We start from the raw sequence: 19,705 nt of genomic DNA on the forward strand, positions 1-19,705 counted from the left end.
AGATGTGGATATGTGTGTTATAGCAGTGAGATGTGTGTATGTGTGTTATAGCAGTGGGGAGATGTGTATATGTGTGTTATAGCAGTGGGGAGATGTGTATATGTGTGTTATAGCAGTGGGGAGATGTGGATATGTGTGTTATAGCAGTGGGGAGATGTGTATATGTGTTATAGCAGTGGGGAGATGTGGATATGTGTGTTATAGCAGTGGGGAGATGTGGATGTGGCAAAAATCCTATTGATATCATTATATGAAAGTACTTTTTACATTTCTTTTTATAAACTTCATATAACGTTCTAAACAGGATTTAAAAATTGATTTTTTTTTTGCCTCATCACTGGGCCTCCTTTTCTTTTGATGGCAGTATTTTGTGTCTGCTCGTTTTCATCCTTTATTATAAGACGTGTAGATCTCTTAAAGACCACACTGTAGAACAAGAACGTACTGCTGCCTCCTGCTACACAAGTGCTTGCTGTAGCTCTGGTTTGTGGTTTATCCAATCAGGAGAGGATTGCACATTTCAGTCGTATTTAAAAAGAAGATCTGTATCTCTGCAAAGTATTAAAGAGCAAGCAGACAAACACAAAGGGGCCAGTGACAATGCTGCAGATGCTAGTAAAATATATTTAAAATCCTTGGTTCAAGCCCCTTTTACACCTTGCAAAACACAATCAGGTTTATTTATAGAAATACTGGAGGAAACTTAAATTCAAATAATGTAAGTCTTCAATTGTACATTTGATTTCGTAGTCATTGAACATAGTAATTTGGAGCAGTGTTTCTTATTAACTTTATATTCGCTCACTTATAAAGTTTTATGGATGTAGTCAAACTAAAAAGCCACACAGGTAAGCAGACTAGCATTCTCCAAGATTGCATTCTGCATTTACACAGAAACTCCTACAGCACAGCTTTACCTCAACAATGTGCCTCATCATTAAGCTCTGCCTGGGTTTGACTTGCAGCTCAAGACACGCAGATTGAGCAGTTTTGGATACAAACCCCTACTGTACAGCAGCAAAAAAAAAAAAAAAAAAAAAAAAATTACATTTATTCTTTCTAATGGTTTTGTAATAAAGTTTATTTTGTTTTAATTTCTATCCCGGAATTGTATTTTTAAAGTCATGGTTTAAGGTAAAGTCGATGAACATTTTGTCTGGCGCCTTCTTAAAGTTTTTAGAAATACTAAAAGAAATGCAATACTGTGACAATCGTTTCCACGAGAAGTCTTTTTCAAGACACTGTAAAACACGTCCAGTAATAAGTTTGAGTTTTTCTAAATTCAGCACTACTGAGTGTTCAACAGTTATGGATTGTAGTTCTTATAGCTTTAGATTTCTGATCAGAATAGAGGACAGGAAGCCAGCAACAGCTGATCTATTCCTCTCCTTGGTAAGCTAAGCAAAAGAAAAAGAACAGAGCTGGAATATTGCTTAAAACTTTATTTATTTAAAAATAATCGAAGGGGGAAAAAAACCAATGGAAAGCAGTATGGCGATGGTAAGTCTTCATAGTAACCGACTTGCTTTCACCTAGAATAGCGACGCAGCAATCAACTGCACGCTCATTTCGGGGGAATTATTTTGTCCCAGCTGTATTCCAAATGGTCTGCAAGAAATGACTACATTTTTTAACCCACATTATTTGGTCATACCCCAGACCGATTTTACTAAGACAAAAGAGTTTTAACACTTGAAAGCCCAATGTGTGAAACTGGAGATCCCGGAACACAGAAAGCTGGTTGGGTTTTTATATAGGCTAGACAGACATTTTGAATGATTGTATGGAATGGATGCAAAGGTAGGTAAGGGTGTGTGTGTGTGTGTGTGTGTGTCTAAACAATCAAGAATAGCAGCAAATGGTTAAACATTTGATTTCCTCCCCCTCCCCCCAATTTGGAAGAAGCTGTTCTGGCATACCTTGGCAATATTTAAATGATCTAAATGTAATAAATAATATTTATTTTTTAAATAACTTACTGCTGTTTTAAAGTAGTACTAAAGAGCAAAAAGGTAGTTTTAGAGCAACATTTTCAAAGATGTCAAATGTAACATGAAATACATGTTTATTCTACAACCAAGTGCACTAAAAAACAAAAAACAAAGAGAAGGTTACTAACGTGTCTGTTTTAATGTCTTTTAGCACAACTTGTATATCATATGACTGAGTGATTAAAGTTACAGGGTTATGTTAAAATATCAGGTTGGAAATGCAAATGCCAGTTCCAGAGGTAGCCTGGGATGAGAAATACATCAGGCTGCTCAAGACTCCAAATCAGTTACATTTTGCAAGCCATTTTCACTCTTAAAATTGTGCTTGTTTGGTCTGTTTTATTATTTGTCAAAGAATAACTGCTTTGGGCAAGTATATGAATACAAAAGCTAATGTTCTATAGTAACAGGAAAAGGTTTGTTTCTGTGGAGTGAATGAAGGGTATATTGCCCTGTCCAAAACTGAGACTTAACCATTAACTAAAGTCCTGACCATGTTGGTCACTATCATGGGTTTATAATATACTGCCTGCACAAGTATAGCTCAGCAGTCTAATACAAAATGCCTGTTGATGCAGATGCTTAGACTGAGCTGACTGATTTGGCACCAGCCTGGGTTTCTGAAGTAGAGGAACTCGCATAAATCAGGGGTGTCCCATCCCTGTCCTGGAGGGCCGTTCCACTCCAGGTTTAACTGGTAAAATGATATAATGAACAACTTTAAGGTCTGGATGGAGGTGTAATTGGTTCAGTTAAACAAGTCAGAACAGCGTTGGAACAAAGACCAGGAGTGGAAGAGCCAGCGCTGGACATCCCTGACTAATGGTACATCCCTAAAGCAGCATCACTTTAAAATGACAGTAAAACAGACAGAACAAGCACGTAGCAGTAAGAAATGAAAACATTTTAAAAAGAGCTAGACGTGAGGAACATCTTCTGTTTCACTGTCCTAAGTCAGGCACCAGAGGGCAGGAGTTTTGTTGAATGGGCTATCGATATACAATGAACATCAGAGGGTTTTTATGCATTGCATCACGCAATGGTGCTTTGGGTTACGTTTGGATCGAAAACTTTCACACTGGGTAAATACAAGTGTTAAAATCCCAATCTATACAAGCACTAGGTCTATTATTAGTGAATAATGTTGATGCAGAAAAGTGAACAGACTGAATTTATGAAGCAAAAAAATAATTATGCTTTACAAAAAGTTGTACAATTTAAGAGGTTTTTTTTATACAGCACAGCAGGATCAGCAAGGTGCAAAACTTCCAACAGCAAAGTCACTAAGCTTATACTATAATATAACTGTATTTACAAGCATGGTGTTCAAACTCAGTCTGTTCCCTCTGATGTCAGTATACTCTAACCAACTAGGGCCCCCTGGTGGTCTATAGCAGCTAGTGAAGGGCCAAGTCCACTCATCTCATCCACAACACAAGCAATGACTGAGATTATTCTGCAAGTGAGGAGCTAGTCTGAGATGTCTCTGTACTGTCATTAAAACTAAAAAGAGCAAGGGTTAGGGTTAGACCCAGGGAGTGGGGGAGCCAGCCTGGATTCACACCGATGCAAAGCTGGAACTCAATGTCTGAAGGTGTTGGCAGTTTAGCTACAATGTATTTTTACATAGAATTGAGCATGATTTGATTTCACATCTCCTGGTTCATAAACTGGGACATTAACAATTTTTCACCCGACTGTCTGTACTGAGCATTTTAAACATCACATTGGTACATCTCCTTCAGTCCATTCCAATCCTTACCCTGATGAAACACAGAGGTTCAACTGAAAAGTTAGAGAGCTGGTTGAACTAGGCTCTGCTAAACTGATTAGAAGGCCAGGGTTGAATTGGGAATGGACTGAGACACAACAGCTCCAACTAAAGCCTGGATTGTATCAATATTATGACAGCACAATAGCCATTATAAAAAAAAGTGTAGCCAACTTTGACTTAATTCAGGCCTACCCAGACAAGCACAGCAATGCAGTGAAAAGGATCAACTGTTTCAAAAGACACTGCAGCGAGGTTGGTAGTTGGGGAAATGTTAAAAATAAAAGGCTCCTTAGAAGAAAAATCACCACCATGTGGACGAGACGTGCACAGAACAAGGCAGCGGGAACCTAAAGCAACTTCAGGGGGTTCAGGGGGCGTCTCAAGAGAAAAATAAAACATTGCTATTTCACTTACTGATTGGCTTAGAACAAAATAAATCTGAGCGTCATTACCACCACTCAAGCGCACAGCCGGCTGACGATTACTGATACCAATCTGCTGTTTCCAAAGTGAATGAGCGCACTGCGTTATTGTTATTTATTATTAATATTGTACGGTTTCCTATTGACCCCCCCACCCCCCCCCGGCCCCCCCGTTCCCAGGTTCCTGTGGGTTTACGAAGGCTGGGAGCCCAGCAGTCTCTCTATAGCAGCGTTGATGTCTCCCCCGGTGGCAATGAGGGCTTGCAGGTTGGCTTCCCGGTTGATGAAGCCCATGGCACTGAGCTGCTCCAGCTGCTGCTGAAACCGCACCTCTGGGGTCTGGGTCTGCAGGTAAGGGGACACAGGAGGGCTGTTATTCAAGGGGCAGGGCAGGACAGGAGGGCTGTTATTCCAGGGGCAGGGCAGGGCAGGGGAGCTGTTATAATGGATACTGCACTGTGGAATTCAGCTGTAATCTAAAATGAAAATGGACCCAAATATTCAAAGGAATCTTCTTACCTGGAACTGTTTCAGGGTTTAACACTAGAACCACCATGCGGGTCAATTTGGCCCATTTTGGATTTAAAATGTTAATTACTCTTCCTTTGTAAATCGAATGCGGTTGTCCATTTTTGACACTTCCTGAATATATGAATTACATATCCAGACACGTTTGATAGCCAGAATCGCAAAAATTATAAAGTTATAAACAGTTCTACCTAGAACCGCCACGTGGGTCAATGTGACCCATGCATTACAATACATGTCTTTTTTTAATATAACGTAAGATATTTTTTTTGTAAATGCAGCAAACAAGACACGACCCCTAGCAAATGTTTTTTTTTTCAAGCCTTTGTTTGTAGACTGACTACGAGACAGAGATTGCTATGATTGTGGATTTGTCAAGATGCAAACTCAGTGAAAGCCTAGTTGCTTATTTTTCAATGTACCTGGGAGACAACAATCCTTTTGTTTCACAAATGCAACTGGGAATATATCAGAAGGAAATATTTAATCTTGAAAGTAGTCATTTTGATTGGAATATGGCAAGCTGCACTCGGATGCATACAGCAAATTGAAATGACAGGTAGGATAACAACTTGTGCCCAATATGAAACGTATGTTATATATTATTTTTTTATATTACTATTAGAAAAAAAACAAACATTTTGGTTTTACAGGTTTGTATGTACCAGTTTACACGTGTTTAAACAATAGTGTTCAATAGAACTGCGTCTGTGTTTACAACACAGCTCCTGGATGCAGGCACAGTCAGCTGGCAGACGCGTACGCTCCTCCATAGAGTACAATTTTCTTTTTATGTAGTATTAGAAACAATGATTTAAAGCCTTTTATGTTTAATTTTCCATTTAAATAGTGTTTCTATGATGCAAATGTTAGATGTGATGTTCATGAATAAAACGTTTCAGTTGTATCCGATAGTATGTCTTTCATTTTCATAACGAAGCAGTTTAAAAATGTATGGGTCAAAGTGACCCACGTGGCGGTTCTAGGCGGGTCTAGTGTTAAATTCAATAGTGCTGAATTTAGAAATACTAAAAAGAAACTTCAATTTGAATGTTTCGTTTAGACGGTCTTTTTCAATGCCTGCAAATGAGAAAGGCTTTCATTCTAAAAGGTTTGTCATTGAATTTATTAACCCTTTAGAAGTAAAGGGACATGTGTCCCACAAATAAAAACGATGCTAAATTATTTTTGCAACGAGTCGCATGAAACAGGGCTTAATTTACTGACAGGTAGGATCTGGTCACACAAATTGTCAGTTTCCTCCTTGTGATACTTGATTCCCTCAAATGTAGTAAGAAGAAACTGTTTGAACAAGCACTCAATTGTACCTGAAGGGGCTAAGTTTCTTTCTAGCTTTCGCTGACTAAGACTTCTAGTTGAAACATTTGTTTTTGAATATATTAAGTTTCTTTCAGCATTTCTAAATTCAGTGCTTTAAGATGCACATTTGCAATGTTGAACTCCATACCGCTGCACCGCTGCCTCCTGCGAACATCTGCAGCATCTGCTGCATGAGTTGCTGCTGGGAGCTGGGGGGGCCGCCGGGTGGAGAGGGGCCCGTGGTGGGGCCCGTCCCCGAGGAGACCGGACTCTCGGGGGCCACACTGCCACCTGTGGGCAGGGGGACCGTCGGCAAACCTCCGGGGGTGAGGCTGCAGAGAGAGAAATCAAGCAGGGTCAGCAGGCAATGCAGCAGGAGGGACAGTCTAGCAACAAGTGTGTTCTGTTGGAAAACGCATCCAGCGTTTTTTCTAAACTAAAATCATTTTTAAATGATTAAAATTCTGTGTATTAGGATAGACCTGGTGAAGCCTGGTGTTTAGAGCTGAGGGACTGGGAGAGAAGCAGTGCTATCTACTGGTTAGAGCTGAGGGACTGGGAAAGAAGGAAGCAGTGTAGCTCTAGTGATTAGAGCAGAGTGACTGGAAGGGAGGGAGGCAGTGTGGCACTAGTGTTTATAGCAGAGGGAGGGAAAGAGCAAGGGATGCAGTGTGGCACTAGTGTTTATAGCAGAGGGAGGGAAAGAGCAAGGGATGCAGTGTGGCTCTAGTGGTTACAGCAGAGGGAGGGAAAGAGCAAGGGATGCAGTGTGGCTCTAGTGGTTACAGCAGAGGGAGGGAAAGAGCAAGGGATGCAGTGTGGCTCTAGTGGTTACAGCAGAGGGAGGGAAAGAGCAAGGGATGCAGTGTGGCTCTAGTGGTTACAGCAGAGGGAGGGAAAGAGCAAGGGATGCAGTGTGGCTCTAGTGGTTACAGCAGAGGGAGGGAAAGAGCAAGGGATGCAGTGTGGCTCTAGTGGTTACAGCAGAGGGAGGGAAAGAGCAAGGGATGCAGTGTGGCTCTAGTGGTTACAGCAGAGGGAGGGAAAGAGCAAGGGATGCAGTGTGGCTCTAGTGGTTACAGCAGAGGGAGGGAAAGAGCAAGGGATGCAGTGTGGCTCTAGTGGTTACAGCAGAGGGAGGGAAAGAGCAAGGGATGCAGTGTGGCTCTAGTGGTTACAGCAGAGGGAGGGAAAGAGCAAGGGATGCAGTGTGGCTCTAGTGGTTACAGCAGAGGGAGGGAAAGAGCAAGGGATGCAGTGTGGCTCTAGTGGTTACAGCAGAGGGAGGGAAAGAGCAAGGGATGCAGTGTGGCTCTAGTGGTTACAGCAGAGGGAGGGAAAGAGCAAGGGATGCAGTGTGGCTCTAGTGGTTACAGCAGAGGGAGGGAAAGAGCAAGGGATGCAGTGTGGCTCTAGTGGTTACAGCAGAGGGAGGGAAAGAGCAAGGGATGCAGTGTGGCTCTAGTGGTTACAGCAGAGGGAGGGAAAGAGCAAGGGATGCAGTGTGGCTCTAGTGGTTACAGCAGAGGGAGGGAAAGAGCAAGGGATGCAGTGTGGCTCTAGTGGTTACAGCAGAGGGAGGGAAAGAGCAAGGGATGCAGTGTGGCTCTAGTGGTTACAGCAGAGGGAGGGAAAGAGCAAGGGATGCAGTGTGGCTCTAGTGGTTACAGCAGAGGGAGGGAAAGAGCAAGGGATGCAGTGTGGCTCTAGTGGTTACAGCAGAGGGAGGGAAAGAGCAAGGGATGCAGTGTGGCTCTAGTGGTTACAGCAGAGGGAGGGAAAGAGCAAGGGATGCAGTGTGGCTCTAGTGGTTACAGCAGAGGGAGGGAAAGAGCAAGGGATGCAGTGTGGCTCTAGTGGTTACAGCAGAGGGAGGGAAAGAGCAAGGGATGCAGTGTGGCTCTAGTGGTTACAGCAGAGGGAGGGAAAGAGCAAGGGATGCAGTGTGGCTCTAGTGGTTACAGCAGAGGGAGGGAAAGAGCAAGGGATGCAGTGTGGCTCTAGTGGTTACAGCAGAGGGAGGGAAAGAGCAAGGGATGCAGTGTGGCTCTAGTGGTTACAGCAGAGGGAGGGAAAGAGCAAGGGATGCAGTGTGGCTCTAGTGGTTACAGCAGAGGGAGGGAAAGAGCAAGGGATGCAGTGTGGCTCTAGTGGTTACAGCAGAGGGAGGGAAAGAGCAAGGGATGCAGTGTGGCTCTAGTGGTTACAGCAGAGGGAGGGAAAGAGCAAGGGATGCAGTGTGGCTCTAGTGGTTACAGCAGAGGGAGGGAAAGAGCGAGGGAGGTAGTGTGGCTCTAGTGGTTACGGCAGAGGGAGGGAAAGAGCGAGGGAGGTAGTGTGGCTCTAGTGGTTACGGCAGAGGGAGGGAAAGAGCGAGGGATGCAGTGTGGCTCTAGTGGTTACAGCAGAGGGAGGGAAAGAGCGAGGGAGGTAGTGTGGCTCTAGTGTTTAGAGCCGAGAGAGGGATGCAGTATGGTGTGTTGCTTAGAGCTGAAGTGCAGTGAAGGCAGCCAGTCTGTTCCCTACCTTGGCATGAGCCCCGGTGCCTCAGTCTGCAGTGTCTGGAGCCCCTGCTGGATCTGGAGCAGAGCCTGCATGGCCCGGGGGTTTGTCATCACGGAGAGAGCCTCAGGATTCTGCATCTGCAAGGGAAGCAGGGGCCGGGTCAGTCCCCGGCGCAGACGAGTCTGCAGGGGCCGGGTCAGTCCCGGGCGCAGACGAGTCTGCAGGAGCCGGGTCAGTCCCCGGCGCAGACGAGTCTGCAGGGGCCGGGTCAGTCCCCGGCGCAGACGAGTCTGCAGGGGCCGGGTCAGTCCCCGGCGCAGACGAGTCTGCAGGGGCCGGGTCAGTCAAGACTCTTGGTCTGACCCCTCTAAACTACCGGCTCTCAAATGGTCTTCAGAATATCAGATTTCAATGAATTTGGCATCTACTGTATGGCCAAAAGTTTTGCATCACCCTATAGAATTAACTAATTTTTACCTGCTGAAGAAAGACCGGGAGCTGGTGTCTGAACTGCTCCTGAAGCTGTGGATTGCCAGCAAACAGGGGGTTATTCACCATCACCTGGGAGAGAGAGAGGAATACATCATTCACAGAGGGGTCATTCATGGTTAGAACCCTTCACTAATTTATGGTTTTCAAAATTTCACAAGTTATGTGCAACACAGTTCAGTGCTTTCTTGATACTTTGCTATTTACCAGATAGGATCAGAGTGGGCTGATTGAAGACACTCAAATGAAATCACGCACACACACATGTACACACACAGCAGGTTACTCCAAGCTGTCATGGAATTTGGCTCAACATCCTGACCCCTCTTTGAAATAGTACCAGATTCATTAAATGGATCATGTACCATGTGCATTCCCAGAATAGTGAGTTTCTGCTCAGATTATTTACCAGTACTGACTACTCTTTAACCATAGGGTTGCTTCTGAAAAAAACATCTGAAGTGAAAATCATAAACCCTAACTATACATAAAAGAGCATACAGAGGATAATAACAGATATGAAATTATAAAATATTATTAAAATGTATCCTTTTAGAAGTAACCTCAGCTAATAAAACAAATTAAATAAAAAAGGTATCATGAAAAGGACACAAGTCACAGGCTGCCGTCCCTGCACTGCCGAGGGGCCGGCTCCACCTGGTGGTCACAAACCTGCGCTGCGAAGTCAGGGTTCTGTGCCAGGGACTGCATCATGCTGCGCATGTAGGGAGCGGACAGCATGTTCTGCATGAGCTGAGGGCTGTCTGAGATCTGCTGCATCAGGCTCTGCATGCCGGGGCTGTTAAACATGCCTGAAGAAAAAGGGGCGGGAGTGTCAATGTAAGAATCGCACAGCAACACAAGCCGATACACAAGAAATGTGAAAAAAACAAAACCAGAGCTAATCAGAACCGTGAAAACGATCCCCTGGACCTACATCCAAACAAGCCCAGATTCTGACACATGACTAGATCTCTCATTGCTGTACTTTTAACAAAGGGGGTCAGAAGAGGGTAGTACCGTTGCCCAGGCTGGATGCATTGATGCCCAGGGGGTTGGAGATGCTGGGGGTGGTCCCGCTCTGGGGTGTCGGGGTGGTGCCCCCCTCTCCCTCTGTGCTCGATGTGGGGGCCGCAGTGCCGGGGGGACCCCAGGGGTTGGGGAGGGGCTCCCTGTTCTCTGTCCGCTGTGGCTGGACTCCTGATCCTTCCGCGTTCCCTCCCAGTGCAGAGAAGGGGTTGTTACCGAACTGGGGAAGCGAAAAGAGAAATTGCTGATGGATTTGCTTGTTAAAGTTTCCCCCATGTACACAGCATAGACTAAGCTCAAAGTAATTGTAGCCAACAAAAGAGCCATGAATTTTCTCCACTGTGTGCGTCCATTCATTACTTAAAAGTGCAGTTTTGAAAGAGACGCACGTTTTAGCAAACGCAAATTTTCATTTTCAAACAGGACGCCTGGTATGTGCTTTTAGTACTTCCTGGGTCACTTCACCTGGAGGGTGAAATTGCCCCCACCCCTGTCAGGAACCAATCAGCTGCTTCTCCTATTGAGAGACGCTTTCAGCCAGTAACATGACCCAGGAGACACTGCTGGGGTGGTAACAAAGCAAGCAGCCAGAGCTTTCTTTAACCCAGTGCAGAACCAAGTGTCGGTTTTAAAATTAAATACAAGGTTGCTTGTTTAAAAACTGCACATTTGAGAAGTGCAAAATGAGTGTGATTGATGGAATTATTTTGTTAGCTACAATTACTTTAGAATATTGAACCCCGTGAATGGTACAACATTAAATGCGTACTTTTCTTGGCAGAATCCCATTGCAATGATTAAAATGAAAAATAACTTTCAGCTTCCTAATGCTGCGAAGAGTCAATGAACACACAGATTTGTTTTATAATAACTACCATTCCTACTGGCCCCTGGGGTGCAGCAAGCAGCTGTTTGTTTCATTGTTTCAATTGGAATGAGGGCCCAATCAACACCTTCACCCACACCTGGGTGTCTGCAGCTCCCTGCTGTAGAGCTCAATCAGAGGGATGCACCGAGTGCTTCAGGCAGCTCTACTGTCTACTTGACTTTCTAACAGAAAATCAGTACCAGTGTGCAGACACTCAAGCGATTCCTTCAACATGCGTTACATATACACAAGTACCTATACTTTGTTTCAAACACACTCCCTTTACAAAGGTAGGCTAAACATACCATAAAGTTAAGAAGTTGGATCTTGAGCAAAAACTATTATTTATCTATCTCAGCGTCTTCAGCAGCGAGATTAAATACAAACTTATCTAACAGCTTGAGACCCGACTGTTCTAAGCAGTGTTCAATAATTTCGTATTGAGGACTTGTGTCCAATGAACTTTCACGCCCCTTGATTCGAGAGACACTATTTTAGCTTATTTGCCTATTATCGTTGATTGGTACTCAGCAATATAATGGGGAAAAGCACAATTTGGAGTTTGGCAACACTTAAACAGGTTTATTTCTGTTCTGATTAACATCTGCCGGCTTGAAACATGTTAAAGATCATTATATGGAAGCCCAGAGTATCTGCACAGCCCTCTGAATGAGCCCAGGATCCAGCAGCAGCAGCCTCCCTGCAGTCCTACCTGTTCCCGGGCCGCGCTGAACATGGGCTCCTGTATGTCTGTGTACATCCTGCGCAGCGCGTTGTAGCCCCCCGGGATGCTCTCCAGGTTACTGAGCGCTCTGTCCTGGTTCCTCATCATCTCCTGCATCATCGCTGGGTTCCGCGCCAACTCCATCGTCTGCCAGGGCACAGGGCACAGTCTCACATTACACATGGCCAACACAAAACTCTACTGCACCCACAAAACCTGAAAGGGCTACAAGGCGCAGGACACAATGAGAGAAGAAAGAAAAGAAAGTTACAGTGCTGACCATGTAGCAGGGCTTGAAGCTCACACTAGCACTAGGTTTCAAACCTTCAGTTTGTATTACTTTAATAAATCAGGAGCCAGGAGTTTGAAGTTAAATACCCTCCTGCTCCTCTACAGCTTAACAAACTCTGTTAGTAAACCTACAGTCTGGCAGGTGGGATTTATTCATGCTGTGCAGAGAAGTGCAGGTTTACCAGGGGCCTGACTGTTCAAGCACCTGACACACTTCAATAACACTGCAAAACATGAAACGTTTGCTGGCAAGAAATATTAACTAATTTCACTTTTATTAAAAGTCTGCAAATATTTTCTGCTTCACAGAACCTACACAAAGGGTGTTCTGAACCCAATGATTGGATGCAGGGCTGGTGGCAGTTCAAGCCCTGCAGAGCAGGACACATTTCAGATACCCCTCCCTCTCTCCTCCAGACACACACCTGCCTCATGAGCTCAGGGTTGTTGAGCATGTGGCTGATTTCGGGGTTGCGCTCCATCAGTTGCTGCATCTGGGGGTTGGCGACGATCATCTGGCGCATGAGGTCTGGGTTGGACATCATGTTCTGCACCAGCGGGTTCTCCATGATCTGGGACAGCATCTCCGGACTAGACATGAGCTGACGCTGCATCTGTTGCTGCAGCTCCATGAAGTTAGCAGAGCCCATGCCCAGGCTGCCCAGACTAGCCAGGTCCCCGAAACCAGCTGGGTTGAGACAGGGTTATAGGGGTTAGAGCAACATTAAACATGCCCAGACTAGCCAGGTCCCCAAAACCAGCTGGGGGTTAGAGAGAGGGGGTTAGCTAACATTAAAGCAGCATACCGGATGAATGATATGTACAGCTATGGCCAAAAGGTTTGCATCACCATATAAAATGAACTAATACTGCTTCATAAAGTTGAATGAAACCTGCTGAATAATATTACATCAATATATTGAATTACATACCGCTTTGTAGTTTTCCAAATACTTAACCAAAAACTGACAAATTGAAAAATGTGACATTTCAAAATCTAACATGAATTTCATGAAATACTGTACTACTATTATGGCTTCCGGTAGACTTTTGCGACATCATTTTGTAGTGTCTTTGATTACAAGATTATTATTATTATTTATTTCTTAGCCGATGCCCTTATCCAGGGCGGCTCACAATTGTTACAAGATATCACATTATTTTTACATACAATTCCCCATTTATACAGTTGGTTTTTTTACTGGAGCAATCTAGGTAAAGTACCTTGCTCAAGGGTACAGCAGCAGTGTCCCCGACCTGAGATTGAACCCACGACCCTCCGGTTAAGAGTCCAGAGCCCTAACCACTACTCCACACTGCTGCTGATGATAAATTATGTTCATATCATTTTTTTTTTAAAATTATGTCTCAATTCTAAAATTTTAGGGGATGCAAAACTTTTGGCCATGGCTGTATACTGGATCCGTGAAAATAAAAAACTTAGACGCGGTACCTGGACGGAAATGAGACTCCTACAGCACTGGAGTTTAACGCATTCCAGGTTTTAATATGAGCTACAGTGTATAGGTAACAAGCTCAGGTGTGGCTTGTTAAGCTCTTAGTAAAACCCGGAATGGATCAAACTGCTATGCAATAGGAGCTGTATTTCCATCACTGCATTACACAATTAAGTATAAAATAGATTTTTATATAGATATCGGTCACAATGAATGTGTATGGAGTACTGTAGTACGACATCCTTATGAGTGAAATAACTCTGGGTTTAATGATTCACTGTGTATGCATTAATCGCAACACTTTTACACAATGTACCGTTTTGTATAGGAGTCATGCATCATGATACAAGACCACAGCACAGCTCGTTGTAATTCACCAAGTGGTTCCTGAATGAAGTCCTTTATTAAATGATGGTATGACCTCATGCACCATACAGGCAGTCAATCAGGACCCCACATGTACAGTGATACGCATCATAACGCAACCTGCACGTCGCCAGGGACAGGATCACTGACCAGGGAGAAGGTGAAGAGGTTCGTTTAGCTTCGGCAGGGACAGGATCACTGACCAGGGAGAAGGTGAAGGGGTTCGTTTAGCTTCGGCAGGGACAGGATCACTGACCAGGGAGAAGGTGAAGGGGTTTGTTTAGCTTCGGCAGGGACAGGATCACTGACCAGGGAGAAGGTGAAGGGGTTCGTTTAGCTCCGGCAGGGACAGGATCACTGACCAGGGAGAAGGTGAAGGGGTTTGTTTAGCTCAGGAAGGGACAGGATCACTGACCAGGGAGAAGGTGAAGGGGTTCGTTTAGCTTCGGCAGGGACAGGATCACTGACCAGGGAGAAGGTGAAGGGGTTCGTTTAGCTCCGGCATGCTCACTTACTTAGTATGGAGGGAGGCTGTGCGGGTCCGGTCCCGGCCTCAGGGCCCCCGGCGCTGGTGGAGCTGGCTGTGGTGCTGGAGGCTGGGTTAGGGCTGGCAGGGCTGGGGCTGCTGCTGCTGCTCACCTGGGGGGCAGAGGAGCTGGAGGAGGTGGAGGGCTGCGAGGAGGAGCCATCTGCAGTCCTGGAGGTGAAACACAACACACCCCTCAACACTCTGTACTGGCAACCTCTTATCCTATTGTCACGAAACTTGGTTAACATTATTGAATTTCAAATTATGTGGATATTCCAGGGTCTCTCTCCATTTTGTATTTCACACTTATATGTGTACATATTTAACAAATCGCTTCTCGAATTGTCATGAAACTTAATCCTTATTCTATACTCTTCTGTACATATCATTAATAAACATCACGGTCATCCACTTTATCATACAAACAGATCTTATTTTTTATCTACAGATGTGGCAAAGGGGGATGGATGTTACACATGCTTGCTTTAATAATATTATCCTTTTTTATCCCGCTGCGTACAGTACTGACTGCGTTTGTTTTTGGTCTCAAACACTGAATGAAATCAAACCCAGAAATCAGGTTTCAGCTCCTGTAACATGAACAGACTGTCCCCATATCCTATACTGCAGCATCACATGACCCAATTGGGGAGATACTGTGGGGACCAAATCAAAAAAGAAAGCTAGGACCTAGTTTTCGGTCATCTATCCCATTAAAAATGTTTCAACATTAACTGCAACTTTCTCCCTTGGCAGAAATTTCTCTCATCTACCCTTTCTCAGTCCAATAAAGCCGTTTGCAATAAAGTAATATTTCCTTGTCCAATTAAATTACAGTTCAAATTAAAGCCCGATTGTAGATAAACAGGTGCAGTTGTGCTTATTCTTTTTTTATAGGGAATAGTTTAAAACCATTGTGTAGCAGCTTCAGCCATATCCTGTGTGCTTTTATTGGAAGATACCGCTACAAAAGGAGTGTTGTATGTGTAAGTCCAGGTATGTATAGTTAAGCTCAAAACACCCCTGCAAGAAGAGTCTTCATTGTAATCTATTGTAGCTTTCAGAACACTAATACTATACTGCAAGTGATAAATTATTTGTAATAAAAGTACTTTTCAGCATACAAAATAACAAAGAAAAGAAAATGATGAATATTGCAATTAAAAGCAGCACAGACTTTTATAGTAAATTTAACCTCTAGAAACTTGCAAACCAACTCCTTCTCTGGCCCTTGTTTCTGAAGCTTCCTTCCAGGCTTCAGTGTGTTTTTTCGGTGCTCATTTGCATGTGCTAGCCTCCACCACCAGCATGCCAGTCCCTTTGGGAAAGCCGGTTACTCACTTCTGCGCAGTCTTGATGACCAGGTGGACAGTCAAGCCATCCTTGATGCCGTGCTGATTCAGAGTGTCCCCGTCTTTCAGGATTTTCCCAGCGAAGATCAACACCAGCTGGTCCTGCTTGGCTTTGAACCTCCGCGAGATCTCCTCTTTAAACTGGAAGCACAAAACAAGCCCTTGTTAGCTCTGATCTAAAAACTGTACTGGCTCCCGGGCCACACAGGGGTCACTCGTGTGGATAGGTAGGAGAGCTGGAACACAAATATTCAAACAAATACTGCTTGAAACGTGTTCGTGGCCATTCATTCATATAACAGAATTTATAAATGGCTGCATCAAAGAAATGAATGAACAGCAAATAAAAGCAATCTACTCTATGGAAGAATGTTCCTCTCCTTTCTTTAAAAGGTAATATGATGGGATAGCAGGTTAATTTTACTTCAGTGAGATATTTTTACTGCAATATGGTACACATGTTAATTTTGTCTTTCAGCTATTTAAAAGAATATTTTTACATGAAAAATTGAAATCCCCCATCATCCCAACACTCTTCTGTATCCTCAAACATGAATAGAAAAAACTACTAAACCACTTGAGCTGGAATGAGCCCACTACAGCCAGCCTAGACTGTGCACTTCATTGGGAAAAACAGGATTGACAGCAAAAGGATGCCACCCATCATTATGGTGCGTTTAGATGGTGAGCAGGTATCTGAAGATGGGACGCTTCTATTTAAGGACACCCAGATATAAACGTGCAAGGGGGCAGGAATTGAGTACCGCTACATTGAAAACAGTGTTTCTCATGCGTCTGGGATCACAGAACCCGATTAGCACCAGTCTTGGACTGCCTAATGTTACCTTAAGGTAGTCCAAGATGAGTGTTAATGTGAGTGTGAAACTAACACATTCAGTAACCAATAAAGAACGCAGATAATAATAGTAAACTAAGAACATACTAGTGATGGGACAAATACCCGAACGCACTTTTTTTTTTTTTTTTTTTTTTTACATGTATTCAAAAGGCAAAAATGCCTGCATCCATCAGAAATGATTTTATCTGCGTAAGATTTTATATATATTGTCGTGGAGGTCGGCAGCGGGATTTAGCCTGCTGCAGCCGCTGCTCTTTCCCTTGCTTGTCGCTGCTGTCACTATAGATATTTAGGAAGCGAGTCAATCAATATGATACAGGTCATACTTGCAAAAGATGCATCGTCTGCTTTGTTTTTACTTGAAATAAACACACCATTTAACTACTGTACTGCTTTCTTTGTTTTGTAGTTAATTCCCAAGGGTAAAGTAAATCCTTATTTCTGGGCTATTTTTCAATTTTAATACAGTGTTACATATTGTGGCGACCGCAGTTCCCGCAGGTAGGGGCTCATCACAGGTACATCCGCACCCGGGACCTCCCGCTCTGAAGCAATACCGCTGTACAAGAGAGCCGGCTCCCTTGCAGGAGCTGGTATCGGGCTTATGTCTTCATATTTGATTGCGTCACCTACCAGCCCTGACCCCTACCCCCGTGCACGCTACAGTATAATGGCTTTGATAACGTTCTGAAAACGAACGACTATCCGAACATGAAAATTCCATGTTGGTCCCAGCACTACAATACTTAATGAATAACGACAGCACAGTTTAGTTCACATTTTAAACAGTAGTAGCAAGCTAATCTGACACATGTACAATATTTAAAAGTTCACAAGATCTTTGCGGTGATGGCTTTATCTTAATAAGTATATTTGGTTAAACAGTCTCTGACTTGCCAGTGATCAGATATTCATGTCTCACAATAGTGCAGATGCTGGGATTTCTTCAATGACCGCACACCTTCTATACTTCAGCATGTTATCTTATTGCAGAGTGAAAAACGCCCCCTCCATATCCAATACCTTGATGAGAATGTGCAGACATTTAAAAAGTGAACACCCGCCCTGCCCTAATTGAGTATCAGCTTCCACCACCTAGTATCATTAAAACAAAACTACAAAGATTGAATCTCAATCATACAGTTGTGGGATACAATTTTGGAAAAGTATCACAATAACCAGTAGCGGTACAATATTTGTATTCAAATGGTAATCTTACAGTGCAGCTGACACATTTAACTCTGGATCTTGCTTGGAAAGTATGAGCCCCATTCACAAAACTAAGGACAATTTTAAGCACACTTATTTTTTGTTTAGTGCAGTTCTAAAGCACTGGCCCATTTTTCAATTGTTTGAGAGAGTTAGTTACTCTTTTTCTAAAGCATTATTAAAAGAAAAACTCAAAGGTTTTAGGAAATGGTCCTTATAAACAAATAGCTTCTGAGATATTTAGCAATCCAAGGAAGTGGACTATGGGGCCATATTGCCCTGATAAATACATTACTCATCAAGAACAAGGATTGCATCCTCAACCTCAGACTGCAGCATCACACATCAATGAATCATGTACTTATTCGTGTGTCACTATTCTACTTGGAACTAATAGTGACTGAGCTGGCAATCTGATCAGCAATCCTTTTTCTTATCACAACAGATCATCAAAACGAGAGGATTGTTATCCCAGTCATGTTTCTGTTGTTCTGTCCCTCAAGAACAAAGACATCGGGGATCACACTTGTTAGTAAGCACTTCAAGTACCAGCTGTAAGTTTGTTCATGGGTAAATCTTAGCACAGTATTCTTAAACCAGTAACACTCATATTTGTGATTAGGGGACCTAGGCTATCTCTATTGCTGGTTTACTATAAAGGATTTTTTTTTTTTTTCTAAAATGGTATGAAACTGTTTTCTGCTTCAGGTTATTGATAATTATACTGGGGAAAACGATGACAGCCTTGTCATTTAGAATTGCCTTTACAATTAAAGTTACCTTGGCAGAAGAAGGGCTTAAAATATAAACTGAAAATGTTGTTCGGGTATCGTTATTCAAAACGCTGGTGACATTTGTATCCCTCCCCCCCCCCCCCCCCAAAAAAAAACCTTTTGTTTAGAAAATAAAAAAAAACAGTCTATACCTTTCTGTGGGATTACCTCTCCACAGCATAACCTCATTGTTCTGCACATCTCCAACTCTGAATTCTCACGCGGTGGGATTATCTGTTCACTCTGAACAGGCAGGGGTTAATATTTTTGACAAGCAATATTTTGCTCTGTTGTATAACGACCAAAGCTCAATTTTGTGAAAGCGGGCTTGAATCACGGATTTATTTATATATTAATGTACAGAATTATAATTATCATTTGCCACATTGGTTACGTCTCAAAAATACTATTAAAAATGTATCCCTTTGCTAGGAAGTGGAGACCATTACTCATCAGCATTCTTTCACCTAGCCTAGTCAAAGAATAACACATTACGAGGTGATATATATATAATTACATAATTATCCAATACCCACACACCACACTGAATCAAAACGCCGAGGGAGCCTTCTCGTTATAATTAAACATATATACTTCACAGTCGTTTAGTCATTACCACGGCAACCATTTTCAACACTTTAGTGAAAAAAAGGACATCGTCCACGAATACTGAAAAGGTAGCTAACAATGATATTTCTCAAGAATACCTAAAACACTAAAACGTTTAGTTTTACTTTAACACAATTTGAAATAATATATTCGTGTAATGTATGTACACGTCCATTAAAAATACCGGTATATTTTTTTGCGTACACGTTTTCGTCACAAACACTATTTTTATGGCTACTCAGGTGTATTTGCTATGTATGCGTTACTATTTGGCGGAATTATTCAGTCAATTACATTTTAAAATGGAAATAAAACGCTAAAAGAAGCGCCCCCGCCGCCCAGTTCATCCAGCAGTGCCTCCGGACTGGGACAGACACACGCACACTGGATACGTCCCTGACTGATTCAAATGCATTTTTACTCACCTGAGTAACCGAGGCGTCCTCCTGGATCGCAATCTCCTCCTTATCTTTAGGGGTTTTGACCGTGACCCTGATAATATTCTCCTCTGAGGCGGTATTTTTATTATTGTTATTATTAACGGGGTCTGTTCTACCGCTGTCCGCCATCTTTACTCCTCCTATAATCACTGAGTCACTGACAAGGAATG

The 19,705-nt window shown here is 43.2% G+C and overlaps 1 protein-coding gene across 1 annotated transcript; it reads right to left on the reverse strand.

Moving 5' to 3' along the window:
- Positions 1-1,427: 1,427 nt before the first annotated feature.
- Positions 1,428-19,705, reverse strand: LOC117970227 (ubiquilin-4-like). The gene is made up of 11 exons (XM_059007352.1): positions 19,521-19,705; positions 15,635-15,786; positions 14,280-14,461; positions 12,367-12,629; positions 11,639-11,797; positions 10,050-10,278; positions 9,702-9,841; positions 9,018-9,101; positions 8,562-8,677; positions 6,184-6,367; positions 1,428-4,532 (listed from the first exon to the last, which is right to left on the reverse strand). The coding sequence occupies exons 1-11, from the start codon at positions 19,662-19,664 to the stop codon at positions 4,380-4,382; spliced, it is 1,806 nt and encodes a 601-aa protein (XP_058863335.1). The 5' UTR covers positions 19,665-19,705; the 3' UTR covers positions 1,428-4,379.

The sequence above is a fragment of the Acipenser ruthenus genome, chromosome 35, assembly GCF_902713425.1.
Source record: "Acipenser ruthenus chromosome 35, fAciRut3.2 maternal haplotype, whole genome shotgun sequence".
NCBI lineage: Eukaryota > Metazoa > Chordata > Actinopteri > Acipenseriformes > Acipenseridae > Acipenser > Acipenser ruthenus.